The sequence below is a fragment of the Exophiala mesophila genome (assembly GCF_000836275.1).
Source record: "Exophiala mesophila strain CBS 40295 unplaced genomic scaffold supercont1.3, whole genome shotgun sequence".
Lineage (NCBI taxonomy): Eukaryota > Fungi > Ascomycota > Eurotiomycetes > Chaetothyriales > Herpotrichiellaceae > Exophiala > Exophiala mesophila.
This window is the reverse complement of record NW_015622506.1, coordinates 484,102-496,502: the sequence shown is the minus strand read 5'-3', so window position 1 is coordinate 496,502 and position 12,401 is coordinate 484,102. Positions and strand designations below refer to the sequence as shown.

At 51.6% G+C, this 12,401-nt stretch overlaps 2 protein-coding genes across 2 annotated transcripts; one reads left to right on the top strand and one right to left on the bottom strand.

The window, feature by feature from the left end:
* Positions 1-18: 18 nt before the first annotated feature.
* Positions 19-1,023, top strand: PV10_03836 (uncharacterized protein; the record flags this gene model as incomplete). The annotated part of the gene is made up of 2 exons (XM_016368333.1): positions 19-94; positions 147-1,023. Coding segments are annotated over 2 exons (856 nt in total), but the record flags the coding sequence as incomplete, so codon positions are not given.
* Positions 1,024-2,845: 1,822 nt separating this feature from the next.
* Positions 2,846-3,977, bottom strand: PV10_03835 (uncharacterized protein; the record flags this gene model as incomplete). Its single annotated transcript, XM_016368332.1, has 2 exons — positions 2,846-3,780; positions 3,843-3,977. The coding sequence occupies 2 exons, from the start codon at positions 3,975-3,977 to the stop codon at positions 3,094-3,096; spliced, it is 822 nt and encodes a 273-aa protein (XP_016224120.1). The 3' UTR covers positions 2,846-3,093.
* Positions 3,978-12,401: the final 8,424 nt, after the last annotated feature.

Here is a 12,401-nt window from a genome sequence, read left to right as displayed (position 1 = left end):
ATCCTATCTTCAAAGCGGACTTCAAAATATTTCTACCTGGGGAACGGCGGGCTACCTAAATGACACGACCGAAGTTCTCAGCACAATCGCGGCGGTAAGTTGACCATCCAGGTTCTGTGTCAGTCTAATATTTGTGCCTTCTATAGCAGGAGGAAGTACACGTTGCAACAATTGCGAATCTGCTCAACGGCTACGGAGCCCCTGTAATTGCTCCTTGCCAGTATTCCTTCCCGGTGGCGTCCATTGATGAGTTCATCGCCCTTGGCGACATCATCACCTCAGTGGGCATCAGCGCACTTATCGGGCTGGCCGATCGAGTCTCGTACACTGATCCTGGGATTGTCAATACGGTGTCGTCGATCGTGACAGTCGAGTCCCGCCATGACGCCTTCTTCCGCCACGTGGGCGGCAGAGTCCCTAACCCAGCTCCATTTGACACCGGGATTAGCAGTATCTGGGCGTACAATTTGGCTCTTCCATTTATCGTGCCTGGATCGTGTCCAACGGAACTCCCAGTACCCATTCTGCCCACATTAACGGTGTCAGCCCCGACTACGGCTGACAACAGATCTTCAGCGGCCACGGGAATAGCGTCGAGCATCGCACCTTATCAAAATACCACCACGGGCCCCGCTACCGCTGCGAACACCACCGTGGTTCCGTCAGAAATGGCATTCTCCTGGGATCCAATGCAGATGCCATTCGTTTTCGAGCAGGGAAAACAGTTGTTTGTTGGCTGGACCAATCAGCTGAATGTGCCGGTGTATACGGTATTATCGATCGTTGGTCAAGGCAGGGGAGTTGCGGATGTACCGCAAGGACTCAATGGGGCGGTGTTTGCAGCGGTAACAAGTCAATTGCCTGATAATGACTATGACCTGGCCCTCGCAACCTTAGCAGGCCCGGTTGCGTTGTCACTCTCTTAGCTTTGTGTTGAACAATTGTGTTGGACTATCATTGATAAATACAGTAGACAGTCAAGAATGTCCGGTAATTTTCTAATCAATATGAACCCTCGTCTGGCCCCGGGTGAGAGCAATCCAGTGGATCATTTCTATGATTCGGGTGGCTTGCTTCGTTCGTGATGCAAGTCTTCCCGAGTTCGGTATATTTTGTACAGGTGCTGATGCCACCTTCTGGAGCGGCTGAACTCTAGTATCTTGTCAGTTTTCGGCGCTGTGCAACATGCGGGATGAGATGTTATCCACCCTTGAATGCGTTTCCCTGGCCCAGGTGCCCACTGGGTCTCAATCTTGCTGCGAAAATAGTAATAGTATCTTCAGGATACCCACTCAGGTCAGCGTTGAATGGTTGAGGTTGAGGGCGAGGATGAGAATGCTCACAAGAAGCTCAATTCCACCCAAAAGTACTGTATAGATTTTCGCCATCTTGGAATGCCTGACAAACTCCAGCCCATTGCTGTACGAATCAGACTGGTGGATCCATCCGCTTTCCACTAATCACCGTCGGGAATATCAAGGCGCACATTTTCTGAGACGCTTCCTGAAACGTAGAAGCGCGCGGCAAAGCAATGGCTCAGTAAGTCAGGTATGAAAACTAAAAATTGACTCTATTAACAGCAGGTTGTGGAAGGGGACCCACTATGGAAGCCATCCCCTTTCGTATCAACTTGGGGCGACCGTTGTTGCCTTATATTTAGAACCAACTAGTTAGCTGCGCTGCCATTCTTTATTGGGAAATCGCACAGTGGTGGTCACTGGGGCTGCAAACGCGAGTTTCTTTCTGGGTACTTAAATATCCTGCTCACTGGCCCTGCCATGGAGACTTCGGATGATCAGAAAGACGCCACATCTCACATGCCAGACGACACTGCACTTGAGAAAAGGCCAACGAAAGAGATCGTAAGATGAGGTACCGCGAAAAAGGAAAGTTGGGCGCCATTAACAAAGGCCATGAGTTGCACACAATATGGATCTATTCCGTGGCCCGCCACATGATCAATCCAAAGGCTAGAGAGGCCTATACATACAGATCCTCTGGTCACGGACCATGGCAACCAGTGAGCAAAAACATGGTAAGTCTTCCCCAAGTGACATCATACCTCATGCTAAAATGGCCAGGAATTTGAAAGGCTGTTGCAGAGGATACTTTTCCTGAGTGGCCTAGAGGACGAAAAAGCAAGAGAAGATGGGGACAAAGCTTGTGAAGAAGCAGAACTGTATCAAACCCCGCCAGGCCAGCCACCGAACGAAGAGATCCAAAATCGCCACGGCTCGATCACCCAGCAGACGGGATTGTCCGAAGATGGCATTGGTCCTACAGCTTCACATTCAGTCAGCCAGTCCTCGCCCGAGCCAACAAACACAGCCACAGCAGTTAAATGCACAAGAGAATCCCTTGCAGAATTACACTCTGTCATCTCAAGCAACCGGCAGTTGACACCCCGAAAGCCCGTTCGTGCGTCTCTAACTCGCCTCCCTTCCAAGGAGGCCATCGTACCGGGGCCACAGACTACTTCATCGGCAGCTTCCATACGTGTTAACCCAATGGCAGAAGGACAGGTTGAAATGCGGAATCATCACCATAGCGTGGAAGCATCCTCTGCTGGCGCAAGACCTGCCATGAAGCAAGCGAGGAGTCATGGTGATCGAATCAACCGCGAGAAACGGTATGCTCGTCTGGAAAAGGAGTTCAAGCGACTGTCACGGATACGGCAGATACATGAGCAATTGAACAGGACGAGGGCCTAAGTGAGGTAGAAGAGAGTGACTTCGAAAGTGACTATCGATCATGAGCGGGCAATGTTGGGCCCTTAAACTCGAGCACTGCTCGATTGAACCATCACTCCATATCCGAGCCCTCAAGCAAATCAAACCCGCTCCTCCGAATGCTGGGTGCGCTTCAGATTGTTCCGAGGGGACAACTATCCAGCCCCCTGATTTTGCCAAGCAGGTCACAGGCACGGTAAAGCTCAGGGACGTGATCTTGTGGGCTCTCATCCAATCATACGCCCTTACCACCCAATTTTACTGTCCAAGTTCCTCACTCTCAGTGTATGGTATGGCGTCGAAATGATAACCTGTGTATTTGACCGAGCCACCGTGAAAGTTAACGACCTTTCATCGGGTGTTATCAGACCAAGATGTGAACAAACGTTGTCATTCCCGTCATTATGAGAGCCGAAAAGAGAGTGCCCCAGCAGTAGCCGCCGACCGGGCCCTGATCAGCCCTGATCTCGGAAGAGAGGTCCTTCGACTTGGAGTAGAGAAGGTAAAGAACAATTGTTGGGAGGAGGTAAGAGATGCAACAAAAGAGCCCAATAACCAATCTGGGCATTAATGGTAACATCAGATCCTGCAACAGAGTACCAGCGCGGAAGGGCCAGCTGAACATAGAGGTGAAAAAGACGACAGCGATCACCAGGGCCGTCGCTATGCCGATAATGAAAGGATCCCCGATCCATCCAGGGGTAGCTGTTGCGAAGATGCTGCGCAGGTGATCCAAATCTTCCATTTCGTCGCTCAGAATATTTGCAACAACCTGGGGTACGATCCTAGATATGTTCACGGGCAATTGATGACATTCGACATGGTCGCTGAACCCCACGCAGTATTGTTTTGTGCCGATGGAGAGATTCCGGGGGATCGCCGTGATGGCGCCATTGACGGCTGTCGCGGCGGCGCTTGCGATGCTGTTTGCTTGGCTGGGAGCCCCGGAGGCTGCTGTTGCCACATTGCTTACGACGCTCCCAGCTTGGGTCACGGCCGTTGGGATCAGGCCCCTTGCACGGAGCGGTACCTGTGTGGGGGGCGCCCTAAACTGTGGAAGAAGATATCAGCGATCTACCTCACCTAACACATTGAACAGTGAAAGGCCCTCACAGTGAAGGTAATGATACCAGCCTTCATGTCGTCCTTATTGCAAAGCACTTCAAAGCTCAAAACCGTGCAGCAGATTAATGCAGCCGCGAATGCGAGCGACACACCTACTTTGAGCCAAAGCTTTTCTTTGAGCATGGTGGTGTAAGTATGAATAATTCAACCTGTGGGACGATGGATATTTTCCCACCGGTGGGCTGCGGATATCATTTAATGAAGCTACGTACCTCCCCATCGAGCTCTGCAGTACTCTTGAGTGACAACGCTATTCACCATTCGGATCCAGAACGGGCCTCATTCCGTTGAGCGCAGCATCAAGACTGAATTGGGCCCCGAGGACCAAAATGGGCCTGGGGAGGAAGGCGTGCGATTGCTGCACATGCCGGCTCTGGCCGCTTCGTTCCTCATCTGCTTCGTAGTCCAGATCGAACGTCGTCTCCCGTCTCTTGGGACTGACCACCACCCCTGCCTCAATTTTGCTCAAACCTCACATACCTTACTTAAGAGATTGTAACGTTTGCTCTGGTCTTCTCTTTAGCCATTCATGTTGTCAAGATGTCATCTCAATCTTTAAATCGCCGGACACGCATCGACTTTAATGCAATCAGAGGGTTTAGGGGGGCTTCTCAGAGCGTGGCCCGCCAGGATGATCACCTCACGGATGGTGAAACTCCCAGTCGCCGCGGGACTGGATTTAATCCGGCAGCAGGATTCCCGAGGGCACTCTCGTCCGGAACCTATCGTACCACCTCAGCAACTGGTTCGAAGCCCCTGAACCCCCCAGCAGCACTCGGACATGGGACGGAGAATACCTTGATCGTGAAGCACCAATCCCCGTGGGAAAAGTACAGAAAATGCCATTGCATACGGCTTGGCGAGGAAGACGACGACATGGTGGATGTGGCCGATGTTAGACATCCGTGGTCCGCCGACTTTATTGTCCCTCCTCAAAAGGAGGGTCCGACGCCGTACGTCGTCGCTGTGAGGAGCTTCTCTATACATGACGGTGAAGAAAAATGTCGTATGTTGCAGCAGGTTGAACATGAGAATATCGTGTCCGTGAGAGACATCTTTCTCCATGACGAGTTATTCTACGTTGTCTTCGAGCACATGCCGATGTCTCTGAGCCTGTTCACTGGGTTTCCGAAACATCTCGACGAGGATCAACTGGCGTCCATTTTAGGACAGGGGGGTTTTGAATTTCACCTCTTTTGAGTGGACCGACTAACTGTGACAGATCCTCAACGGGCTTGTGTACCTCGCGAAAAAAGGACTAGAACACGGCTCTCTGACCACCTCGAGTATTCTCATCAATGTCGCTGGCGAGGTGAAGATAGGCACGTAATCACTCCATAAACTTCTACGTCAAGCTGATGTTCAGATCACAGCACATCAGGAACTCTGTCGACCATGTCCCCTGAACAATCCTGGATCGAGAGATCTTAAGGCTCTAAGCTTCATCACAATGGAGCTGATGCAAAAGTATGCCAAAGCTGATGGTGCTGTCGGAGTAGATGACCTACGCCGGTGGCCCTCCGATTCTCTGGCGGTCGAATTCCTTTCTGAGACGACATCTGCAACTTCGGCAGAGAGGCTGTTAAAGGCAAGTGACGGACCTCAGATTTCCTCCTCAGCTTGATCCTGACCTGGCTAGAATCCGTTATTCAGCAGGCCCTGGGGAACGAGAAATCTCCAAGGGCTGGCAGATGTGACTTCGATTGCTCCGTTCAGGGGCTACAGGTTGCCGCCAAGTTAGAGGAGGATGGATTTGGTCGGGTAGAGGATCCCATTCTGGCTCCAATTGCTTTATTCCAAAGTTGGCCGCAACTGCTTGGAGTCTTGTTCCATTCTCGGCTCCCTCTGAGGGTTTGGTGTCTCAATACTATGCTATAGTTCATTATATTTCAACTTCACTCTCTTTCCCTGTTCAATAAGCTTCTTAACGCCCGTGAAACTACCTTTCCATTCGTGCGTTGTTGTCATTCCATTTCTATCGTTTCTAACGTTCAATAACTATGGATATTACTCAAGCCTACGCGATCGGTTTGGGCGGCTTGTTGTTTCTCCTCATTCTCATGAACTTTCGCCAGTGGTTTGTGCTCGGTTGGAAGAAGGTCGCTCCACTCTCGCTCAAATATTTCGTGTATCCACAACTTCGTCACCGGTTGACTGGTGCGTGGCATCCGGCCGGTGTCCTTGCAGGGCTTCTCTACAGCGGCGTCAACGTCTTTTGTGTCTGCTTCAAAGTGCGCTCGGTCTCGATGGCCGGCCTGCGAGCGGCGAATCTCTCGATCATCAACCTGATCCCTCTCTTGGCGGGCCCTCATCTTAGTTTTCCAGCGGATCTCTTAGGCATCACCTTACGCACGTACCGGCGGATTCATCGCTCCTTCGGGCTGATGTCGTCGATGCTGTTGGTCTTCCACGTTCTCACCGTGCTCGTGGAGAAGAAACCATTTCCCATGAGGATCTCAGAAAACCTCTTTGGACTGATTGTATGCCATCTAAAGTTTTTCTCCACCCGGTCAGCAGAATTGACAAAGATCAGGGGGCAATATCGTGGGGGTTCCTTGTGCCACTCTCACTCCCATTACTTCGCCGTCCTTTCTACGAGTTCTTCCTTCGCCAGCATCAGACCTTGGCTGTCACGGCAACCTACAGCATATGGAGCCACTTGAAGAAGAGCCATTCTCTTCCACAAAAGTACATTTACGTTACCATTGGTACATTCCTGCTGACCGTTCTCGTCCAATGCGGACTCATCGTGTACCAAACCGGAGTGGTCGGGAACGGGTTCGCCAGAGTCAAGATCACCAATATCAAAGAAATGCTGAACAGAGAGCATGTCACCATACAGCAGGAAGTGATGACGCTTCAAGTACGCCTCACCTCGCCAGTCCAGGTGAAGCCGGGGCAATACATCTGCTTATGGATTCCCTGGTTTGGCCTCCTGCAGAGCCACCCTTTCATGATAACATCCTGGTCGGATGAAAGTCTAGAATCCTTGGACATTTTCGTGGAACCACGTGACGGCCTGACCAGAAAGCTTTTGCGATATTCGGACTCTAGCCGCGAGGGCGGCACTTTATATCGAGCTTTGTTCAGTGGACCTCACGGTACTACTGTCCCAGCTGGAACTTATGAGACGGTCTTAATGATGGCGGATGGCTTTGGTGTCGTCTCGCACCTTTCTTACCTGAAGCAGCTCATTCATGGATATAATGCCTGCAAGATTCGCACTCGTCGAATCCATTTGGTGTGGCAGCTGGAGACAAAAGGTACGCATACCATCGGATTGCCCGTCTTTCCACACAGGACAACGCTCAACTGCAGTAGATTTGGGATATGCCGCCGCAGACTTGTTGAATGATGCGCTCGTCGGTGACACACTTAGTGTCGATAACGGCACCGGCGATATGAGCCACGAAAAGTCGGCCAAGGGGAAGGTAAGTCACACGAAACTATATCATGAAGCGTCGGTTTGACTTGGCGCATAGATTCTCAGTATTTCGATCTACATCCGCTGGGCAAGCCAGCATCGAGTGCCATTTGGGAGACGCGCGATCGCGTACAGTGGCCTGGCTGATGTGGAAGCGATTTTCCAAGAAGAGGCGGCAGGGAAACACATCAAACGGGTACAGGAGGAATCAGGCGAGAGGGGAGAGATGCTGGTGATGGGTAAGCTCACTTGACCCACTTCGGGGTCCCTACTGATCAATCCAGTGTCTGGAAGCAACGACCTTCGAGATCGGTTGCGACGTCTAGTCCGTCCCTTGGCAGACAAGAAAGTCAGGCTGGAGGAACTAGAATATCAGCCCGGTGACTAGACGGTTGACTACTTCCAGTAGGGATCATGCCTATACGTCGGCGGCCCCGTCCGTTACTTGCCAGTCGCCTGTCCCTACCTCGTCGGTCAAACTATTCTTCGCAATCTTCTTCATCGAAGATATCCAATAAACAGAACTATCATCCCAGGCATTGACCAGGTTCATTTGGTGGGGGACGGGTCGAAAAAGAAAGATGAGCTAGGGACTCATGTTAGAATAGCTTTTCTATACACTCAAGATCGAATTCTTTTGCCGGCAGGAGAATTTGGATGAAGATGAGTGTCGATAATCCCTTCTCGAGTTATGTATAAGGTGCTGTTTCCATCTTTGATGATGTCTTCAAACTTCGTCAATGGGGTTATCATATGGGACCCGGCGAACACATTCCACGGATTTTCTGTGTCCTTTCTGGTGTATTTCCTCAAGAATCGCATGAAGTCTGCCGGCTCGGAGGGGTCAACGTCGTGTGAGGATAGACTTTTCCAGTCCTCACCACCAAGCCTCCCGTCGGAGATCTTGAGATGGATTCGAATCTTCTGAGGGCCGGGTCTTTCCATGGTCAATTTCGGAGGATCTGCTGGCTGTAGACTGGTCGTCGCGATGACATCAGAATCAAGCACGACAACTTCGGCTGGTCCCCCCCCGGTTTCGTTTTCTGTGATTGGGCGCCGACTGGCGCTCTCTTTAGGTTTGGGTTGCCCATGAACAGCGTCTCCGAGCCTCCCAAAGTCGATCTGTGTGGTCCGTTTTCGGCGCATGCCTTCGTCTTCTTTTACTTGCCTCTCTTGTTGATCCCTTGTTCGCTCTCTGGTCATCTTTTGCTCCGACACCAACTCGGGTTTCTCATTCTTGAGTTGCCGTCCTCTCTCTTGTCTCCGCCTCTCGACCTCTTTCATCGCTGCCTTCTTCCGCGCTCTCGCGGTCTTTTTTTCGTTTTCCTGCTCCCGTAGTCGGTCGTCGATATTCCGTTCGATGTTCTCCACTCCTACACGATTGCCCTCGCCAGGGAGCGGCTCGTATAGAACTTGCCCATCGCCTCTTAACTCTTCCTGCACCTCGTGAGCATTCTCATCTTCTAGTGCAATGAGTTCTCCCCATTCGCGAACTCCATTCCGATCAAGTCCGGGAGACAAAATTTCGCGCGGTCGTTCCAGGCTCTCCAATTCCTCTAGTCTGCCAAAGTTGATCTGAGTGACACGTTTTCGGTCCGATTCTCGTATTATGGGTGAGGAATTCAGATCCTGTAACTGGCTAGGGCCTTCAATAGCTGGGCCTGAATCCAGATCCGGTGTCTTTCGTTTTCTCTGCTCTAGTCCGATTTCGTCTTCGTAATGTGCCTGGTCCTGGCTCATACGTCCCACCAGCTCTTCGAGCCTCTCCTGCTCTCTCCCAAGTATCTCGGACTGTGGAAGGGTTGGAATCGCTTCCTGGTCTGCCGAGTCCCTCATTTCGGCCGTGGACATGCGTTCTACCTCCTCTGTAGCGGCGTTTGCCTGTTGGGCCGGCGAAAGCTCGCCCTGCTGCTCGGTGATCGACGTTGGCGGAGGCTCTTCGGTATCGTTCACGGACCCATCGTTTCCTTGAATGCGTTCCTGTGGCTCTTGTTCGATTCCGCGCTGTGGCGCTGTCTTCTCTGCCTTCTTCGATTCGTCTATTGGCGACAGCGGCTCGGGAGCGAATAGAGACTCTTCTCGATCACGCCTCATCTGATTGTCAATCCATCCCTGTTCCGCTTCATCCAGAAGGACCTGATTTGTAGCGGATGAATCCTCGGCCTGGCCCATCTCTTGCGGTGGTGTTGCCCGCGCCTCATCAATCCTCTCCGATGTAGCCTGATGTCCTTGCTCTTTCTCAGTGTCATGCTGCCCTTCGCGTCCCCCTCTCCCGTCTTGGGTCCTCTCCATCATCTGTCGCTCGTCTGGCTCCCTGAAGGTTTGCTCGGTTGTTTGTTGCTCTTGCGCTTCTCGACGACGCTCTGCTTCTGCTGGGGCCACGGTCTTTGGCGCAGTTACCTGTCCGTGGAGCGTTGGAATATCTGATGTGGTGATTTCGTGAACAACGTTCTCTGTCACCGTCTGCACCATACCTTGATCCTCGCTTTGTCGCTCTGTCGCTGTGGACTGCCCCACTTCCATGATCTCGTTATGATCCAGGGTTGAAGATTGGTTCTGCGATAGCGTAGGGATGTTTCCTTCCTTGAACCCGTCAGGGTTGATCTGCGTCGTTCGGCTCGGACTTTCCGGTTCCTTGTGCACCTCTTGTTGTTTTGACTGAATACTACTCTCTTCAGCGACCCTCAGCAGCATTGCTCCCACGTCTAATATTTCTTGCCTCTTTCTCGCACTGACTGCTCCTTTCTTCTTAGCAGTCTTTCTTTGCTTACTTGACCGCCGTGCTTTCTTCTTCTGTAACCGCCCATTCCCTTGACTGTCCCGCCTTGTATTATGTTGGACTTCTTCTGTTTCATCAAACATCTCTACGTCGGATAGCCATTCCGACTCAACTTGTCCCTCCCTTGTAACTATGTGCTGATCAAGCGGGAGCGCGGGAAAGTTTTCAGCCTCCCCCACGGTGTTACCAGCTTGCAAACCCTGTTGCGAGGGATCCTGGGTATTGCGAGGATCTGAGTGTTGTCCGACATGGCGCTGCTCCAGACCCTGCTGATTTGGCTGTCCAGGCCTCGGTGAAGGTTCTTTACCAATCACCTCTTGGTCTGCCGTAGCTTTGGGAGAGTGAGACGTCGCCTCGCTCAAGCAGAGGTTTGTTGGTTTCTCAAAAAAGGCAAAAATGACAGACTGCCGCACAAATGAAGATGTCATCTCTTCAAACTCTCCACTCTGTACGGCGTACAAAGGTTCCAGAAAGAGGCTTAGTTTATCTCGTTCGTGATGACAACTCCAAGGGATGCCGCATCGCCTGATAGGTGGATTAGAGTCTTCAGAGCCCGATGGCGCTGACTCCTTTTGCGGTGCTCGCGATATCGTTCTAAGTTCCGTCAGTTCACGAATCTCATCGGATTCAAAGCCTAGCTTGTGGGCATGGGCGGCAAATTCGTGTAGGACCTCAGGATCCGCTTTCTTTGGTCTTGGCTTTGCGAGTAAATTCTTTTTCTTAGGTTCGGCCGGCATGTTAAGGTGGTTGCGCATGGCGATGAGAAATAGCTGTAAAACTCCCAGATTCATTTGATCGGCCTCAGTTCCTGGCTTAGAAACGAAAGTATGATCAGGTTTCTGGATCAAGCACTGGCCGGTTCGCTGGTTAACGCCCGTGAAAACGTACTGTTCCAGTGCGTAGAGGATCGTGTCATCGGGTGATATAGGTATCAACCGTTTGACGCAGTCCGCTGGGCCCTTCAGCCAGTTCAAATCCTCGAAGAAGGTGAAAAATGACGGGACCAAGCGATCTTTCGTCCGACGACACGCTTCGGCCCAGATTTTTTCGCGATCTTGGTCATTGAAAGCTCCGAAGATTTTTCCAGCCTTCAACTTCTTATATAGATCCCGAGCATCCGCTTTGCACGCCCCAGGGGCGGTACCCTCAAGTTCTTTGACGCTGTTTTCGTCGACTTTCTGCATCGCATTCCGTTCTACCCCAACGCTCTCGTACCAAAAATCTTTCATGAGATCGAGGCGGTATAGGATGCACTACAATAATTGGTGAGAACCGAAATGGCCCGCAAGGTGGAACTTACCTCGTCAACACCCATTGGAAGTATCTTGTGCCAGGTGCTTGTTCTCCAACCGCTCCAAAGCCCGACAACGTCCAGCAGGGCATCACAGGCCGCGGTTATTTCACGGTGGCGCAGGAGCTGCTTGACATTGCGGCGTCCATGAGCTGACAAACGTGCCCAGCACCGTTTTTCAAACCACCAATTGTCGATTCGCAAGTCCCTTTGGAGGTGATACAGCCGAAGTTTTCGGTAGATCTCTCCAGGATGCAGACGGTCTTCATTCGAGTATTCCTCCACCAGAATCGTCCTGAGCTCTTCTGTGAGGTCTAACAACCATATATCAATGTAATGTCTCGCTATACGAGAGTAAGCATCTCATACCTGCAGCATATAAATCTACGATCCACCTCCGGTCCGCGACAGGAAGAACCTTTGCGGCAGCAAGAGCGCGGCTCTGCCCATCCAGACACATGAGCTGGTAACCCGGTGGAAACTCGAGCTCGGGATATTCGTCTCGGGGGCCCACAAAAAGTTCTTTGCTCGAGCGCTGTGAATGTCGAAGGGCGGCATCGAGACTCTGCTTATCGATTTGAGCTGGAATATGATTCGGCAACGGCAGCCGCCAGCAACCTTCATCCCGAAATGCTTTCTTCAGCCTCATCACATTGCTCTTCAGCTTCGTGGGATCTCTTGTCTTAATCTCTGGAAACGACAGCACCTCAAGTCGGACACTGACCATGCCCTTGCACTTGAGAGCTTTTTCTGTTACGATGCTGCGTTCTTTCCCCAGAAGTCGAGCCCGTCGCATTTTGGTGTCGATACTGGACGTGAATCTGCTTAGAGGTTCATCCTATCTTAAATATCTCTGTAGGGGTCCTAAAATGGATCCTTCACTGAGCCACTTGAATGGGCTCCCGAACCCGTCCTCAGCCCAAACCTGTCCCCAGCACAACCTGTTCTCAGCCAACCTTGTCCCCAGACGCAACTCGTCCTCAGCCAAACCTGTCCTCAGCCAAACTTGTCCTCAGCCATAACCTGTCCCCAGACGCAACTCGTCCTCAGCCA